Source organism: Babylonia areolata, chromosome 3 (assembly GCF_041734735.1).
Source record: "Babylonia areolata isolate BAREFJ2019XMU chromosome 3, ASM4173473v1, whole genome shotgun sequence".
Classification (NCBI taxonomy): domain Eukaryota; kingdom Metazoa; phylum Mollusca; class Gastropoda; order Neogastropoda; family Buccinidae; genus Babylonia; species Babylonia areolata.
Window position 1 is genome coordinate 35,120,810 of NC_134878.1, and position 20,000 is coordinate 35,140,809.

At 41.3% G+C, this 20,000-nt stretch overlaps 1 protein-coding gene across 1 annotated transcript in view; it reads right to left on the bottom strand.

The window, feature by feature from the left end:
• The window catches only part of LOC143280302 (uncharacterized), a 97,082-nt gene that overhangs the window by 56,984 nt on the left and 20,098 nt on the right, over positions 1-20,000 (bottom strand). The window contains exons 3-5 of the mRNA XM_076584933.1: positions 13,776-13,874; positions 4,612-4,725; positions 2,427-2,531 (exon numbers count right to left, since the gene is read on the bottom strand). Coding sequence (XP_076441048.1) covers positions 2,427-2,531; positions 4,612-4,725; positions 13,776-13,874 — 318 coding nt within the window. The remainder of the gene's footprint in view (positions 1-2,426; positions 2,532-4,611; positions 4,726-13,775; positions 13,875-20,000) is intronic.

Genomic DNA, 20,000 nt, shown 5'->3' on the forward strand with positions numbered 1-20,000 from the left:
CAAACGATGATCATCCAGGACAGGTCAAATTCGTTCGAAAAAATGATCCGCAAATTGGACGCGTTCTCACACTCCAAACACTGCCGTCTCAAGTCAGTTTGAAGTCACTGTCTGTAATGTCCAAGCCTATTTGAACCTTTCGTTGCATGAATATACAGTAAACGCTACATATTGTCGAAATCTGTGAAAATACACACTCATAATAAAAAAGAGATATTTTTTCTTTTCTTTTATGATCAAACTAATCTATTTCAAAACCGGAAGAACTCAGATTTTCTTGATAACATCAGAAGAGTATGGGTTGTGTGAGCTAACTCCCAAATGGTCTTGACGACTCCATGAGTGTGTTCATGTGCAAGTATGTATGTTGATTTGGTTGGTCATTCGTGTTCATTATCCAGTAAGTGATGAGGTCTGTGCACAAATATTTATCTGAATAAAACTTGGCGACCTCCTTCACCTCTCCTCTACTCAAGAGCATGTCATGGCAATCTATCAGTGCGGTCCACGTTCTGATCAATATGCACAAAAGGGAGTAGCTGCAAGGCTATTTATCGACAAAACGACCACATGGGCGAAAGCAGATTGTTTAAGACAACAAAGCACTTCGATGCCTTGAGTCCTATTTTGACACCCTTTCTCTGTCAGTCAGCTTAGAGTGCAACGCTACCTGCCAGAAGCGCGGAAAAGACAGCGTCTAAGAATATCTGGGGATTCACTTGTGACATGTACGGAAAATGGATTGTCCTACCAGAGCAGTTGGTTATCGGATAACCGACCATTGATTTGATCGCATTTCAGGATTATTGGTGCTCTTCCTGGCTGGTGCTGAAATGCGACATTGACAATGAAAGTTCTTTTTGTTTTTTTTTTGTTTTTTTGCTTTTTGTGTGTGTGTGTGTGATTTTGATAACAGTGTGGCAGCTTGTCAGATAGTAGTGGTAAGGTTTGTGAACAGGAAATTAAAGTGTGGGCCTAACAGCAACCTGACGGTAAAATCAATTTTGTGTTCCATATAATTTTTGTTTCATTCCCTGAAGTGCATTGTCATGATAATAAGAACGTGCCGAAAAGAACTGGTGTTTCATATTTTCAAGCCATATTTGGTGTGGGCAGACATTACAGAGAAAATAAACTTTCTTAAAATTTACCACTAACACACACATGAGACAGCTGGCTGCGTGGTGACAGCTCAGTGGTTGAGGAGGGGAGGAGGTGTGCACACAGTGTCAAGAACACACGACACTGGCTTTCCACCTGTATGATAAGAGAGAGAGAGAGAGAGAGTCAGACACTCAGACAGAGAAAGAGATAGAGACAGACAGACAGACAGACAGACAGAGACAGAGATACATAGAGAGACAGAGAGAGATCTCTAGGTCTATGAGTGTGTGTGTGCTTGCGTGCGTTCGTTCTTTAGTTTAACGTCTTTTCATTGTAAGTGATATTAGACGAGGGAAGGAAAAAAATCGAGTGGGAGGAGGGGGAGGGGGGGGGGGGGGGGGGGAGAATTACTGTGTACGCATACGAGTAAGTGAAAGTGTGTGTGTGTGTGTGTGTGTGTGCGAAAATTATTGATTTAAGTTTTGTTTAAAAAAACACAAAAAAACAAAACAAAACATAACAATATAACATATTTCAAATGAAAAACTAACAACTATAACAGCGAACCAACTGGACTATTTAACAATGAGTTGAAAAAGCCATACATTAGCAACGGAATGCTGAAGATCGTCAACACTGAAGATGATTTCAGTTCAGGGATTTGAGACTTTAACATATCGCAAGTTGGTATATGATCGGCTGTTATGTGAGCACCACAGATGCAAGAAACATTACTGACATATTTTGTCCTAAAACAATTCATTTTCCATCTGCAGATTAGAGAAATGATTTGCCTCTTATGAAAATCATTATGGTAATGTTTTCCCATGAAACCATACATTTTCTTTATGTTCTTATGTAACTCCGAGTTACCGGTGTGTTTTTCCTCAAACTGAAATTTTGACCATTGGACTTTTTCTACCATGGTGTAACATTCCTGTAGTGAAAGCGAAACATTTAAATCTAACTCCTTCGTGGAGCTTCTATCTCCTTTTTTTAGCCAAAATGTCAACTTTTTCATTATAGTAAAAACCGCAATGAGAAGGAATCCAGCAAAAGGTTATGTGGGAGCCTCTTAGTAAGAGTTCGTGAATCAAATGGTTAATTTCAATAATGAGTTCATACCTAACCGTTTCTTTTGTAAGTTCAATAGCATGAAGAACTGATTTAGAATCAACACAACGTGCGTGCGTGCGTGCGTGTGTGCGTGCGTGCTTGCGTGTGTGAGTGTGTGTGTGTGTGTGTGTGTGTGTGTCTGCGCACACTAGGGCGTTTGCGTATTTGTGTGCAATGTGTAGGTGCGAGAGTGTGCAGTGTGTTACCGGCTTGGTGGTCTTGAGCTGTTGGTCAGGCTGTGCGGACAGCAGCTCCCTGGTCACCGCCACACTGCCCGCCTCCACGGCCAGGAACAGGGGCAGGGAGCCGTTCTGTGGGCACACACACACACACACACACACACACACACACACACACACACACACGTATATATATATATATATATCGTGCAGCAGATTTTGTCTTTTGAAATTTGTTTTGGGTTTGGGAGAGACAGACAGAGACACAAACGGGTAGAGACAGAAACAGAGAGAGGCATAGAACAAAAACATAAACAGAGTTGACAACGAGAGACAAAAAGAAAAGGATCAAATGTTTAGGGTCCCCCCCCCCTTTTTTTGGCATTAAACTCCCATCACGACAAAACAGAGCTTGTAACAATTGCTGCACATAGTGAACATTCAGCAAACAGGAGTAGGCCTATCGTCAGCATGTCTGTGACAACAGGAAACGTTTCCGCCCGAAGTCTTCCATGTCTCTTGTCAACGTTAAATTCAGTGGCTTTGTGTGTGCATTTGGGCATTTAAGGTCCTGTGGTAGAATCGGTTGGGCGTTGGATTTCTGATCCTGTGTTGATCAGCGATCAAGGCTGTAGTCCCCGATTCGGCATGGTGTTGTGCCCTTGGGGAAGGCACTTTACTCTGATGTTCCTCACTCCACCTCGGTGTGAATGGCTTCCTGACTTCGGCTGAGGAAGGTTATCCAAAGCGGGGGAAGGAGAGGAATGGGCCCCGCATTCCTACGTCAAGCCCCAGCCACAGTGGATATGAATTAAAAGCCCTGATGGCCGCAAAAGGCTGTGGGACCTTTAACCCCCCCTCGCCCCGACCCCTCCACCCCCTTTTTTCTTTCTTTTTTATACCTGATATTCAACACTCCGATCCTTCTGCGTTGTGTAGTTTCTGGCTAATTCTGACACAACAACAACAACAACAAAAACCCCAGAAAGGACAAAATGTACTTCTTAAACCCGGCACATGACGTCAATGGTATTCCAATTAGGCACGGATGAATACTTTTTTCCTTTCTGTTTAGCAACAGGCACACCCTGTTTGCACCGCTAGAAACCTGTTTATAATTCACAAACAGGCAGTGTTTGGCTAAGATCAAATCAATTCTGTATCAGTGTAGCTTTGCATCGATGATCGATCAGGGGGTGAATGCCTTGCAATAACGCCTGTTTGCCCCAATGCGGTGGAGAGAACTGGCGCTGTTCCAGTTCACCTGATTATCGGATCATTGACCATATGTGCATTTCTCCCCAATTACCTCGGCGTCAGACAATAAGGCTACGCGCAGGTTATTCCAGTGTACCTTGCTGAGAAAAATTAACTTGTTCCAATCTGTTTTGTAGATATAAGAGCTGTTTCAGTCTGTCTTGTAGAAAAAGTCCGTTGCTCCAATGTGTCTTGTTAAGAAAAGGCGAGTTGTTCCAGTATGCCTCACTGTGAGAATCAACGACTTTTGAATTATTCCATTCTTGCTTGGTGCGAAAATCGATGAGTTGTTGCAGTCTACCTATCTGTGAGAATAACTGTCATGTGCTAGTGGTTCCATTGTATCTTGTCGTCAAACTCCACACAGCGAGTATATCTATAATCTATTTTGTCCACGCTGTTCACAATGGATCATAGCTTTGTAGTAATGCCTGTCTGTATCCTGAACTCTGAAGCAAATGTGTATCTATGTGTGGTGGTGATGATGATGATGATGGATGACTACGACGACTACAAATACGATGACGATGACAACAGCTATGACGACGATGATGATGATGATTATGGATGATTACGACGACTACGGTGATCATGGAGATGAAGATGACGATCAGAGGAAGACGAAGACGAAGAAGAAGAAGAAGAAGAAGAAGAAGAAGAAGAAGATGATGATGATGATGATGATGACAACGAGGTCAACGACGATGATGATGACTACGATACTACTACTACTGATGATGATGATGGTGATGATGAGGAGGAAGAGGAGTTGGATGGATAAATACGACAACTACGATGACGATGACGACGACAATTATGATAATCAATTGTGCTGATGAAAATGATGAATGGTTACGACGATGATAATGACAACGACGACGCTGCTGCTGACGAAGATGACGAAGAAGACCAAAGAAGAGTGGTGTTGAAGACATGGATGGTGAGGTTGACCCACCTTGTCCTTCAGGAGGCGGGCGTCTTTCCCAGAGGCCCGGAGCAGGGCCTGCACAGACCCCAGCGCCACGCCCACCCGGCCACACACCATGTGCACCGCCAGCTGCTGGTACGGCTGTGGCCATCACACACACACACGCACCCCCCCCCACACACACACACACGCACAAACGCATGCACGCATGCACACACACACACAAACACACACACACACACACACACGCATGCATCAAAGTATCAAGAATCAATAAAATCTGCCCCTGTTGGCGCATGTGGGACAATCATACATAAGCGACATATACATTGCTTAAGATATAGAAAAAAATAAAAGTCAACTGAGCTAATTCACACACATACACACACACACACACACACACGCACAACCACAACCACACAACCACACACACACACACACGCACGCACACACACACACACACACGCGCGCGCGCGCATGCACGCACGCACACACACACACACACATACATACACGGTTTGAAAGACCAATGTTGAATATTTTTTTTGTTTGTTGATATTCTAAAATATGAACTGATATTCTGATCGACACTTGAGAAGAGAAAGACAGACATACATACAGACAGACAGTCATAGAGAGAGAACGAGAAAAAGAGAAAGAGATAGCAAATGACTGAAATAAAATAAGAACAAGCAGCGCAGGACAAGTGAAAGCAGATCAGTATCTATTAACCTTGGAAAGTGAAGTGTGATATTGCAAGATACTAAACACTATATACACTTCCCCGATCAACACGTCTTCCAAACTATCATGCAGCACATTTGGTCCAAATGGAAATCCGCATAGAAAAGAAAACTAAGTTGACATGACCACGTCACAAGATGAAATGGCTTTGCTGAACCAATCCTCCAAGTGGCTGTCGAGGGAGGAAGACGGCGGGGAAGACAGAAAAAAACAGAGGACTGACAACAGTGCCGAATTGACGGAAGAATCAATAGAGAGACCCAGGCCTGACACACAACCGACAGACCTGCAGGAATCTGGTCAACACTTCTATGCGGTGTCCCAATGACTCGTCACAGAGTTGAGGCAGAAGGAAAAGAAGATCAAATATAACATGACGGTTCAACTGTGCAACTCTAACACAGCGTAATTCAGGACATGCACAGGCAAGAACGTTTGTGCAAGCTTCCAATCTAAATTACACCACCCATGGACAGTTATTTTGACCACACTTCAGCAAGAGAGAGAGAGAGTTAACGCGTGGTGGAGAGGGGGGTGAATGGGGTAAGTGGATGATGTACGCAAGATGGGAAATTCCAGGATGATTTTGTATTTTTTGTATTTCTTTTTATCACAACATATTTCTCAGTGTGAAATTCGGGCTGCTCTCCCCAGGGAGAGCGCGTCGCTACACTACAGCGCCACCCATTTTTTGTTTGTTTTTCATATCGAAGTGGATTTTTCTACAGAATGTTGCCAGGAACAACCCTTTTGTTGCCGTGGGCTCTTTTACGTGCGCTAAGTGCATGCTGCACACGGGACCTCGGTTTATTGTCTCATGCGAATGATTAGCGTCCAGACCACCACTCGAGGTCTAGTGGAGGGGGAGAAAATATCGGCGGCTGAGCCGTGATTCGAACCAGCGCGCTCAGATTCTCTTGCTTCCTATGCGGACGCGTTACCTCTAGGCCATCACTCCACTTATGCACGTATGCCGGAACCTCAATCCCGCCAACCCCCTCCCTCCTCTCTCCCGTCTCCCCTCCCCGCTCCTCTACACAGAGATAGAGAGAGAGAGAGAGAGAGAGAGAGAGAGACATACAGACAGACAGACAGACAGACACAGAGACAGAACAATAGATGACCACGATGCCGATAAGCGACATAATGAACAGACACACTCCCGAGCAGTTTGCACACTTTCAACAATCTCTCCCCGAACACGAATGTTCCATTAAATACAACAAGTGTCTGCGTTTGAGCTCATGAAAACAATCCAGGACAGTTGTACCTCAGGGTGAGATATTGAACTGGCCGTGTATTCTGCTAACAATCTTGTATTCTGCCAATAATGCCCCTTTTGGAGATAATAAAGCATTCTTGTCTCTTCTTGTATCCCCATGGCAAGCATTCCGGGCAGTGAGCGCTGGAAGGCTAGACACTCTCCCCCAGTTTCAGTGTCAGTTTCAAAGATGTCAAAGCGTGCGGAATGATCCATATATGCTTCATCACATCTGCAAAAAGAAGCAGATGCCAGACCTACGCATAAACCCAACACGCTGGTCAGAGTCTTGATAGCCTTCCATGGGTTAATATAAACGACATGCGATTGTTTCTGCCTCCTTGTTCAAATGTCACTTCCAGTATTGATTGACTGATTGATAGGGATACTTATATAGCGCATATCCTCGGTCGGAGACCAAGCTCTGAGCGCTTTACAAACACGGGATCATTTACACAACAGGCTGCCTACCTGAGTAGAGCCGACTGACGGCTGCCACTGGGCGCCATCATTTGTTTCCTGTGCCATTTAATCAGATTTCTGGCACTCACACATACAAACTCAGACAAACATGTAACATTTTACGTGTATGACCATTTTGTATATTTACCCCGCCATGTACACAGCCATACTCCGTTTTCGGGGATGTGCATGCTGGGTATATTCTTGTTTCCATAACCCACCGAACGCTGATATGGATAACAGGATCTTAAGAATGCGTATTTGATCTTCTGCTTGCGTATACGCACGAAGGGGGTTCAGGCACTAGAGGTCTGCGCCTATATGTTGACATGGGAGATCGGAAAAATCTCCACCCTTTACCCACCAAGCGCCGTCACCGACATTCGAACCCAGGACCCTCAGATTGAAAGTCCAACGCTTTAACCATTCGGCTATAATGGTACAAATGGATTTCTATCCACTGGTGTTGATAACTTTTCTGTAAGCTGCAGTCTGTTCGGATCAAAACGGTTTGTGTTCTGGAATCGTCCTGCCGACGTGACATGAGGGATAAAGTGCGAAACGATGTGTAACGTTCAGAAATCTCAGATCGTACCCCCTTTCCTTTCTGTCGAATACTGCTACTACTACTACTACTACTACAACTACTACTACTACTAAGAAGAAGAGGATTGTGTGAAAAAAAGGAGTGTGTTGATTGTTTTATAAGGTTTTTGTAATGTGTGGTGGTGGATGGAGAGAGAAAGGTCGAGATATGAAGGACCTGATCTGGATCTGGGATATGATGACGAAGATGAAGGCGGTATGATGAAGGTTGAGGATCTGGATCGACAGAGGTAGGTGAAGGGAAATGAATTTCATTGACAGTTGTCTGTTTGGCTTTCAAACAAAGGGGGAGACTAACACGTAGGAGGAATTTTTGTTTAATGTCCCGTCACACATAATAATAATAATAATAATGGATACTTATATAGCACACTATCCAGAAATCTGCTCTAGGTGCTTTACAAAAACGCTTTTGTAAACATAATACATCATATCTATGTTACATACACACACCAAAATGTGACTACACACACACACACACACACACACACACACGCGCGCGCGCGCGCGCGCTGCATACATACATTTTAACATACATGTGTATCTAACAGCTACCCTAACACATACGCACACATAGGCAGGCACAAACTTACATAAACACACGCACACACAATATACATTCATATACATGCATGTAGTTATGTACACATACATATGTATACACACATAGTCAAGCACAGCTAACACAAAGGAAGTGGACCTGCCACAATTGAACTTATTGCTGAGGGAAAAAGTGAGTTTTGAGACGAGATTTAAAAGATGCGAGGGAATCAGAATGACGGAGGTTATCAGGGAGCTTGTTCCACGTCTTTGGCGATTGAAAAGAAAACGATCTGTGTCCATAGGTCTTACTTCTAACGTGAGGTATCCTGAAAAGTCGAGTATCAGAGGAAGAACGGAGCTGGCGAGACGGGGTATAGATATGGATAAGTTCAGAAAGATACTTGGGGCCAGATCCGTTGACTGCAGAAAAGGTCAGAGTGGATAGCTTATAGTCTATTCGATCAGAAGCAGGCAACCAGTGGAGAGACTGAAGGAGAGGAGAAACATGGTCAAATTTAGAAGCTCTGCAAATTAGTCTGGCAGCATTATTCTGAATTCGTTGGAGTCTGTCTAACAGATATTTGGGAAGGCCGGCCAAAAGAGAGTTGCAGTAATCTAATCTTGAGAGAACCAGAGAGCATACAAGTGTCTTGGTTGCATCGGTTGAGAGATAGTGGCGGATAGAGCTGATTCTACGCAGTTCCAAATAGGCAACTTTACAGATATTCGAAATGTGCTGTTGGAAGGAAAGAGACTGGTCTAGGATTACACCAAGACTGCGAACAGAGGGAGAAAGTGAAACAGGTGTGCTATTGATCAGAACAGAGTCAGGAAAGGAAGGATGTTGACGAAACTTCTTTGGACAGGTTATCATCAATTCAGTCTTATCATCATTTAATTGCAGCTTGTTGAGAGTCATCCAGTCCTTTAGGCCAGCAATGCACTCCTGTGTTTGAGTCACCAGTGCATCAAATTCAGCTATGGAAGCCGACTGATAAAGTTGTGTGTCATCAGCAAAGCTCTCATGCGACATCGCATGATGACTGATGACATCCGACACAGGAGCCGCATACAGCACGAAAAGAACAGGACCTAGGACGGACCCCTGTGGGACACCATATTTCAAGGCAGATACTCTAGAGTATCTACCATTTGCACATACTTCCTGTGTACGATCTGACAGGTAAGACGTGATCCATGCTAGTGCAGTGTCACGAACACCAAAGGAAGTTTTAAGTCTGTTCAAGAGGATAGAGTGGTCGATAGTGTCAAAAGCTGCTGACAAATCTAAGAGAGCGAGAACAGATACCTTATCCTCATCAAATCCCGAAAGCAAATCATTCACTATTCTAAGAAGGGCTGTTTCGCAACTATGACCACGTCTATAAGCTGACTGGTGGGAATTAAGTAAACCATTTTGTTCCAGATGAGCTAAGAGCTGAGACAATATGATCTTTTCTAGCAGTTTTGATAAAAATGACAGATTAGAGACAGGTCGATAATTTTTCAAACAATTATGATCCAAAGATGGTTTCTTGATGAGTGGACGTACAACAGCAGATTTGAAGCTTTCTGAGAAACAACCAGACAGTAAGGAAGAATTGATGACATGAGTAATATGTGGCAGTAGAACATCAATACATTCAACCAACAAAGAAGACGGGACAGGGTCAAGCTCACAGGATTTCGGACAAGCGCTCAAACACACTTTCTTCACAAAATCTTCAGTAACCGGTTGGAAACAATGTAAAACAGGACCACTGTACACGCGTTCTTGAACCGGTGAAGAAGGAGACACAACAGAATCAAGCTTCTCACGACTGCATGATATTTTGCTGGTGAAGAAGTCAGAAAACGTTTGAGGGAGTTCCTGCACCGAAAATGTTGTAGGGAGAGGAGTGTTTTTCATTTTACCTAGTAGATTGTTCGTAGCGTTGAAAAGCTGTTTGGCTGTGGTGCATGCAAGGATTTTAGAAGAATAGAACTTTGACTTTGCCGTTTGACTTTGACATATCGGTGATTGAAGACATTTTGTTAAAGTATTTATGAATACATTTGAGTATTATCGGTTAGAAGGGGTGGGAGATGTGAATGAATGGAGGGTTGGGGGAAACTGGGCAAATGAGGGTGAAATGAGGGTGAAATTTGAAAAAAAAAAATCTAAATACGATTACAGGAAATTACTTAAAGGACTTCATAAAAGAGAAGTCGTTAAACTGACAAGCGAAACAACTGATAATGAATGCAAAAAGTCAAAAACATCAACGTTCTCAGTCACTTGTGAAGACACACTTTCGTGTACATAAGGCTTCATCAAGCTACAGTCAAAAATTATATGCTTAACTGTCAGGTTACTAAAGCATATGCACTTGACATTAGAACAATACTTTGTCCGTAATTAATTTGATAACAGTCTGAGAGCTAAACTCTGAATTGGTCTGCGAATCGGACCAAAGTCTGAGAGAGTCAACTGACGAGGTTTTAGACTTGAATTCAAGCACCTATAAAAGTATCTTTCTAATATATTGCTTATTTCCTTGTATGACAATATACTTTTATACTATCTATATGATTCTTTGCACCCCTTTTTGCTGCCCTGTCTGCTTGGTCGTAATAAAGGAATCCAGTGTGGGATGGTATCCAACAAAAACCAACATTTGTACCCTTCACAAATAGGGAGTGCAATAAATACCCAATTTCAAACAATAAATCTTCTCTTTGATTATTCTCAAAAAGGAGCAAACTTTTTAAAACAGACTGAGAATCAATACAAAATAGGATATTACTATGATTGGTATATCAACAAGATGATTTAAAGCCATGAGGATATTACACGCCACGATTAACACGAAGCCGAAATCAGTGTTTACTTTGTTCTTCGTGTATTAACCATTCATTTTTTCCCCCAAAAAAAACCTTTTGAGTTTGTTATCGCAACATTTTTTGTGGGTTTTTTTGTTTTGTTTTTAAACCTGAATATGACGTCTTGCATTGACGTAACTGGAGGAGGCCATGTCGTCAATACAGTTTGCGTCATTATCATGATGGAATCTAAGTGGGGAAAGAATGAACAACATCTGAAAGTAACCACTCCTTCAAAACAAGTACATCTCAAGTATCAACAATCATCCGTTTTACCTGATCTGTTCAACACAGAGGAACAGTTTCTTGTTTTATTAAAAGATTCGGGAAATGACTCTCTCCAACTGCGACATTTATATCCTCATTACCATAAAAAAGCCATCCAGTCTGGAGAGGTGGAATCTGAAAATAAACTGAGAAATAATAGTTTTAATTGTAATGTTTTAAAAGCGAATATATGAAATGCTTTTATTTGAGAACATATGTTTATTACTCTTGTTTAATCAAGTAATCCGCGTGTGTGGGGTGGGTGGGGGGTGGGTGTGTTCTGATTATCTGGTTGCGGTTTCCGCAATTTATCTTTATTCTTATCTTATCTGTCTATTATAATCAATGTGCAGTATAGTAGGCTATGCTTATAATTATATTCAAATAATGTTTCTTAATTCTTTCTGTTTTTACATTAAGAATACTAGTTATTACCTGCAGTGTGTGGATGTATGTATGAAACGGTGTATGTGATATTTTTTACATTTGTATCTTCGTAATATTCGTAAAAGCTGTTGTTGACTTTTACAGTTATGGTCCCCATGTTGTTTACTTGTCTATGTTGTGATAATGCACCTGACCAAATTTCTCCAGTTGGAGATAATAAAGTTATTCTTATCTTATCTATCTTTTTACGTCCAGTGTAAAAACGAGAGACAACGTAAGAAGTTGTTACAGACGCAAAGCATCGCGGGCATTTCTGTCTTAGCTTCAAAACCTGACTCGAAAACTGTGGGAATAGTTTTCCGAGAAGTTGACACCAGCTTTCTTTCCTATTGTGAGCGACATTTCGGGAAATCCATCTGAAAAACGGGACACCAGCGACAGTGATAACATTCAAACTTCATGACCTTCCAGAAAAACTAAGCTTTGACAATGTCCATTTAAAAATATATCCATATTGTTCTCCAGTCGTAAGATGTACTTTTTGTCAATTGTTACATCACACTTGAAAACATTGTTCCAGTAATACTCATCGATGCAGCAGATGTGGACAGTCGTCTCATTCTCGAGACAAATGTACTGCTGAAAGGTTTTGTTGGAACTGCAAGGGAGGCCATTCAGCTGCTTTCCATGGATGTCCGCCAAAATCGTCGCAAGAGAAGCGAATAAACTGAAATCTAAAACTTTCATTTCATTTCAAGAAGCACTTCGACAGGCAAGACTGAAGACGAATCAAAATGTGTAGGATCTGCTTTTGTCATACCTGACCTAAAAACAGGAACATCATATTATTTAGGTATGGGACATTCAATTTTTACAGCAGACTAACACGTAATCAAACGTAAAGTATTACATTTCTTACAATCATATGAAAGTTTTCATCTTCCCACTCGCCCTACCGATCCTACTGACGCAAAAGTGTAAGTTTAGACATCAATTCAGACCTTACCTCCACCCATTTCTGAGGGAGAAAAAGAACATTGATAATACGCACAGTGCTGAATAAGAATGATAAAAGCGGAGTGTATTGATTCTCAGCACTCAGGCCAGCTTAGGTTTTTGTCAGGTGTTTGTGATATATAGTGTGGGGAGAGAGAGAGAGAGAGAGAGAAGGAAGGAGGGAGGGAGAGAGAGAGGACGTGACATAAAGGACCTGATCTGAACAGGGACACGGAGGGGGAAGGGGAGAGAAGGCAGGGTGGTGAGGGTGGAGGAGCAGGTGAGAGGGATCGATAGAGGTAAGTGCAGAGAGGGAGGGAGGGAAGGAGGAAGAGAGAGGGGGATGGAGAGCAAGCAGAAGAGTGACCGACCCTTGGCTGGGTGCCTCATTTCCGCTCTGTGACTTGGAGGCCATGTTGGGAAGAGCAGCCATTGTTGTGTCTAGCGACGCCAGGAAAACATCGATAGAGAGGAAGGGGGGGGGGGGGGGGGGGGGGCGGGCGAAGGAGGGAGTGTAGGGGAGTGCGGCCTCTCTGGGGCTGAGGAGTGGGGGACTATGGGGAGGGGAGAGGGGAGCGAGGACGTGGGTGGCTGGAAAGAAAGAGGGGTGGGTAGTGGGTAGTTGTGTAGGGGAAGGTGTGTGTGTGTGTGTGTGTGTGTGTGTGTTTGTGTGTGCGCGCGCGCGCGTGATCATCAATAAGAAAAAAAATGACAATTTTACAATACAAGTAGGAGTCAAGATCACACCCTAAAACATTTGGAGCAGGGCTATTCATCAACGAAATCAGGAAATGAAATGAACTGAAACTGGGCGATTTTGTGTGTGTTTATTTGCCGTCCACATTACAACGGTGCACGAACGTTTTAATTTGAAGCAGTCTACTACCGACCCATATCCGTCACTAAAAAAAAAAAAAAAAAAAAAAAAAAAAAAAAAAAAGCAGCCACAACAACAAAATAAAACACGCACGCAAACAGACAGATAGACAGACAAACACACACACACACACACACACACACACACACACACACACACACACACACACACACACACACCACTCACCCCTGCCTGTATGAAGGGGTCGGCCTTACGCCCCAGCAGCAGTCTGATGGTGTCCTCTCTGGAGTAACAGGCCGCGAAGTGTAGGGCTGTCCTCCCATCCTGAACATCATCATCGTTATCGTCATCAACGTCGTCGTCATAGTCATTAACATCACAATCATCATTATCGTCGTCATCGTTGTCTTTATCATCACAATCATAATCATATTAGCATCATCATCATCGTCGTTCTCCTCCTCATCATCATCATACAGGACTGTCCTCCCATCCTGAACATCCTAATCACATCCTCATCGTCCTCCTCCTCCTCATCATCATACTGGACTGTCCTCCCGTCTTCATCATCATTATCAAAATCATCATCATTATCACCATCATAATCATATGATAATATACATAATCATCATACAAAACTGTCAACTCGTCCTAAACATCAAAGAGAGAAAATAGCAAAGAAGAACAGCCACACTTGACAATGACCACAAAACATAGGAAGCTGAATGCTCAAATACAGGGCTGAGATGGGTGTATATCATACACGCGCATTTTTTTCCCTAGACATATGGACCTTTTCTCTCATATATATTCATTTTTTCTACATGAGACGTGTGGCATAAAGACTGGTGATATTGCCGTTGATAATAAATGTGCAGTCAAGCATAATACTGCTTGACGTACCGCACTGATGAAATCTATTTTCCAGCTTGTGAATGGATGTAGACAATGTGATGTTTTGTGCAATGAGGACAGACTCCACCGACAGTTCCTGAAAAAGGGACAGAAAAAGCTACAAGCAGAAACACCATAGCAGAGAATGATTTACCTAAACAAATGTCTGTAAAATGAGACAGATTCAGTCCAACATTATCTTCGGGTTTGCAGGCTCTGTCAATTGTATTTGGAGGGAATTAGAGAACGTTTTAAAGGAAAGATGTGATAACCGTTCAAACGTTAAGTTACACACAGAATTAGAACACTTTGGAAATGATGATATTACAAAAACAGATGAAATGGCCAACCTTATCATTTTTTTCGCGAAACACTTTATCTACAGATGCAGAATATACAAAATTAGACCGTGTAGAGAGTATTTAAGAAACAATTATAAAGTAGAGTTCTATGTACATGCAACGGAAATGGTGCCCATGTGTAAAAACGTCTTGAAAACAATAACTCATAACAAATCATGTTGAAATATCAAAACGTACACCGATGCAGGTTGATAATGCTTTCATACTTAAAATGTAGATGCATGCAAAAATGTATCTATACGTGTATGTATATCTATGTGTATAAAGTGTAATATGTGCATGTGGTGTGTCATGCCCTATTATGTTACTGTTCAGAGGGAATGTGTTGATACATTTGAAATCTTTATGGAAATCATCATACGGTTTATTTCTTTTTCCATTATGTTACCTGACACGCATTAAGTCAGCAAAGTGTCAACAATACTATGGCAATACTTATCATAATGCCAATCATTCATGACAACATTGCACCACTATCAATATCTGACGACAATATTTTCACATTGACCTTGAAAAAAGTGAAGTATGAATATATATATATATATATATATATATATATATATATATATATATATATTATACATAGTGTAGCCAAGTATAAAAACTCCATAGCACATTTTTTCATGAATAACATTCAGGTAATCAAAGTAAAGCAATTCCAGATGTGCAGTGCCTATATATTTAGCTTAAAAAAAAAGATAAGTTAAAGAGGCAAGGCCTTCAGGATTAACTTGTGATACACAGTTAATCCAACAAAGGAATCAGGACACTCTCTCTCTCTCTCTCTCTCTCTCACACACACACACAAAGAAACACAGGTTATCATATATTTTTACTTTGTTTATAAATACAAGTGAGTCAAAAAGACAGAAAAGCGTAACAAAGGAGTATGACTAATGAGCAATGCAACTTTATAAACGTGCATTCAACACTACAATCTTTTAGGCGTTAGAATTCTGATCCTGTGTTCACTACAGACACACATTTCGGCATGTCCTTGGGTGAGGCATTTTACTTCGATTTTCCTCATTCCACACAGGCGTGAATGGGCACCTGAATTGTGGTTGGGGAAGTTAAAACGGCGGAAGGAGATAATTGGGCCCCGCATAACTATTCCTCGGCGGCTTAGGCACAGTGGATATGAAATCACTGCCTCGATGGCCCTAAAGCATTGACCTTTAACTCTTCAGCACGTCTCCCAAATCTAACGGTATTTCCGAATCATTAACGGTTTATCTCGTTAATGTTGGTTCTGGATTCCGAAAACGCTGTTACCGCTTTGCAGCTGCCATGTGGCGCCACGGCCTCCTTTTTCTTGGTCGCAATTAAAAGCAAAGAAAAACAATTTTTGGACAGAACACACACAGTGACACTAACTGCATTATCGACGTGTTTACTGCATATGAATATCCTGAAGTGGAAAGCGAATTAACTAGAATGAACATAAAAGAAAATTTGAATGACTAAGGTCAGCCTTGTCTACATTGGTTTGTGCAGATCTTGACAACATGTTGCAAAGCCTGACGCGATGGCAACATCTCTTTTACCGCCAAATTAAAAGAATTTCTTAAATAATCATCGAAGTGTTTACTGCACATGAATGTTTTAAAGTGGATACTAAATTAACTAGAATGAACAGAAAAGAGAAACTGAATGGACGGTGTCGTAGTTTCGATGCTTGTCGATTCTGCAGATCTATAAATATCGGACACATATTGCAGCGTGTTTCATGCGATGTGAACGTCTCCTTTACCTCGGACTTACCTCGAACTTGAAAGAAATTCTTACATGCCCGAGATATACCAAAATAAAATGATTTAAACGGCGTTTTCACTTCGATTACCGTTCTCGATTTATTCCGCTAAAAGCACATGCTCCAGTAATATTTTTGAACGTAATTGACGAATGCCGAGTCAGCGCAATGCACAAAACCACTCGTTCTCGACCCGAACATCCAGGGTTCGAATCTGCGTAGAAGCTTTTTTTTCTTTTCTTTTTCTTTTTTTTTATTATTAAAAAAAAAAAAATCTAAACGCAAAGCTTTACATAATCATAACGAATAGAGAACACATTTCAATATACTTTTTTTTTCAGTGTGTATCACAAGTGAGTCTTGAAGGCCTTGCCTTTCTTGTTTGGTGTGTTTTTGTTTGTTTTGATTTTGCCCAGAGAGCTGACTGTAATTAAACAAAAAGAAATAGAAAAAAAAGAAAAATAGTAGCAATGCTTATTCCACTTCCCTCCTGAAATAGAATTCGTTTCGTTTCCTCTCTCTCTCTTTCTCCCTCTCTCTCTCTCTCTCTCTCTCTCTCTCTATTGCACACACACACACACACACACACACACACACACACACACACACACACACACACACACACAATTTCTCTCTTTCTCCTTTCCCCCTCACTCTGTGTGTCATAGCAAAGACAGTTCGGGAAAAAGAAACATACCATACCTAAAACCCTTGAGAAATTTTTCTTTGGCTCTTCAGTTGTATATCTACGTGGCATTTGCCCTTCATCTCTTGCCTTTCTCGTTCCAAAGAGCTCTCTGAAGTAAACACGATGAAATGAGAACAAACACAACACCCCTACCCTCTCCTGTCCCTCTCCTGTCCCTCTCCTGTACCTCTCTTTGTCAGAGACCAGTGACTTTGCTCCTCGCTTCATTCCGATATTTGATCGACAGTGCCTCTTGCCGTGTGTGATTTGAAAATCAATACACAAGCACCGTTGTTCCCATTCATAAATCGATAGACCGGTATACCTGTGTGTGTGTGTGTGTGTGTGTGTGTGTGTGTGTGTGTGTGTGTGTGTGCGTACGTGCGTGTGTGTGCGCGCGCGTGTGTGTGTGAGTGTATGTGTGTGTGTGTGTGTGTGTGTGTGTGTGTGTGTGTGTTTGTATTTGTATTTCTTTTTATCACAACCGACTTGTTTGTGTGAAATTCGGACTGCTCTCCCCAGGGAGAGCGCGTCGCTATACTACAGCGCCACCCTTTTTTGCATTTTTTTTCCTGCGTGTAGTTTTATTTGTTTTTCCTATCGAAGTGGATTTTTCTACAGAATTTTGCCAGGAACAACCTTTTTGTTGCCGTGGGTTCTTTTACATGCGCTAAGTGCATGCTGCACACGGGATCTAGGTTTATCGACTGATCCGAATGACTAGCGTCCAGACCACCACTCAGGTCTAGTGGAGGGGGAGAAATTATCGGCGGCTGAGCCGTGATTCGAACCAACGCACTAAGAATCTCTCGCTTCCTAGGCGGACACGTTACCTCTATGCCATCACTCCACTGTGTGTGTGTGTGTGTGTGTGTGTGTGTGTGTGTGTGTGTGTGTGTGAGATAGAGAAAGAAAGAAAGATAGACAGACAGAATGAAAAGAGAGAACAGTGATAATGTTCACAGACGCAATTAACATCAACCGCAGTCCTGTGATTTCAGATCGAAGAGTGACATCATTCACAAACAGAGACATTTGAATTTATTTCCTGTTGATAAACACTGTCGGTAGACCTTTCAGTGCATTTAGGTCAGTGCCAGGTTGTTCAAACAAAAGACGGTTGATGAACATGGCTTGGGTCAGGTAGCACGTCAATCCTATGGCTTGCGGATGATGAATGGACCTTTCTTGCAGCATATGCTGTCGCCGGCAACAATATGAGCCGACCCTCACGGCACATATTGGCATACTTTAGCACGCTTCTTCCTCAGCAATATGATAAAACATTATGTATATATCATCATATTATGTATATATCATATACCGTATTATGTATATTATGTGTATAAAGTCAACACAGATCATAAGCGATGACAGCCATATACTATCAATATATTATGAACTCTTAGCTTCAGGGAAACGCTACCGATTTCCCAGACTGAAAACTCTTAGAACCCGCAACTGTTTTATACCCAAGTCAATTCAGTTCTGAAATAATTGATCAATCTTAATGCACAACTATTGTTAAATAAGTCTACGCAAACGCATGTGTGTGTGTGTGTGTGTGTGTGTGTGTGTGTGTATGTGTACGCATGTGTACGTATGTGTGTACTTTATATTTTGTATTAGATTTTAAATACTGCTAAATTGCTTGGTTTTAACCGTGTATACATGTGTCTGTTTTAGTTTTGTGCGATAATCATTTATGCACGTGTGTGGCTGTGGTTATTCTATGTGATGCTTATATTAACTTAGAAGTTAAGCATATTTTCTTTTATGTATACATTTACGCTGGTATTGAATGACTGTGATCAGTGGGTGTTTATGATTGTGAGGTCCCACATCAACTTGGCATTGGAGCATTTTGTTCCTTTTGTGTGTTCACACCATACATTGTTTATGTAGCGAACACCACGCATGAATTTCTCTTCTTGAGATGATAAAGTATTCTGTATCTGTATCTGTATCATCACCATCATCATCACCATGAAATAAAAAAGCAAATAAAAATAATTAGACAAATGAATGAATGAACGATGAAATAAATGAATGAATAAACAAATAAATAAACAAACAAATAAGGAAAGAAAGAAAGAAAGAAAGAAAGAAGAAGAAGAAGAATGACAATGGTAATAATGGGCATTTAATATACTCCTATCTCAAATCGCTAACAATCAAAATCAGTATGGGGGAAATTGTTACAAAATCAGCACCACACGGCACTACAATGAAGAGTTTCGAACAAAACAAATAAAACAAAACACAATACAAAATGATAACAAATAACTTTTCTTACTGTGTGTATTACATATGTGTACATGTATATATTATATAAACATACTCATATTACATATATCATTATTACTATTTTCATTATTATCAATGTTGTTGTTGTCGGCGTCATCATCATCATCCGTCTTCTTCTTCTTCTTGTTACTGTTATTGTTGTTGTTGTTGTTATTACTATTGTTGTTATCATTATGAAGATGACCATCACAACAACAACAACAACAACAACTACTACTACTACTACTACAAAAGACGACTACTACTACTACTTTTTTATGTTTTTCTAATTCATCCCACCTTCCCCCTAACTCTAGACCTACTATTTTTAATACTTTGCGGTTATTTCTTGTTTAATCATCGTACCATTGTATATCGTTAGCCTATTGTAATCGCCATAACGTGTCTAAGTTGCAATTATGCTGCAGTGACGTAGTATGTACTGTGTAGAATGGGACACAAATGGT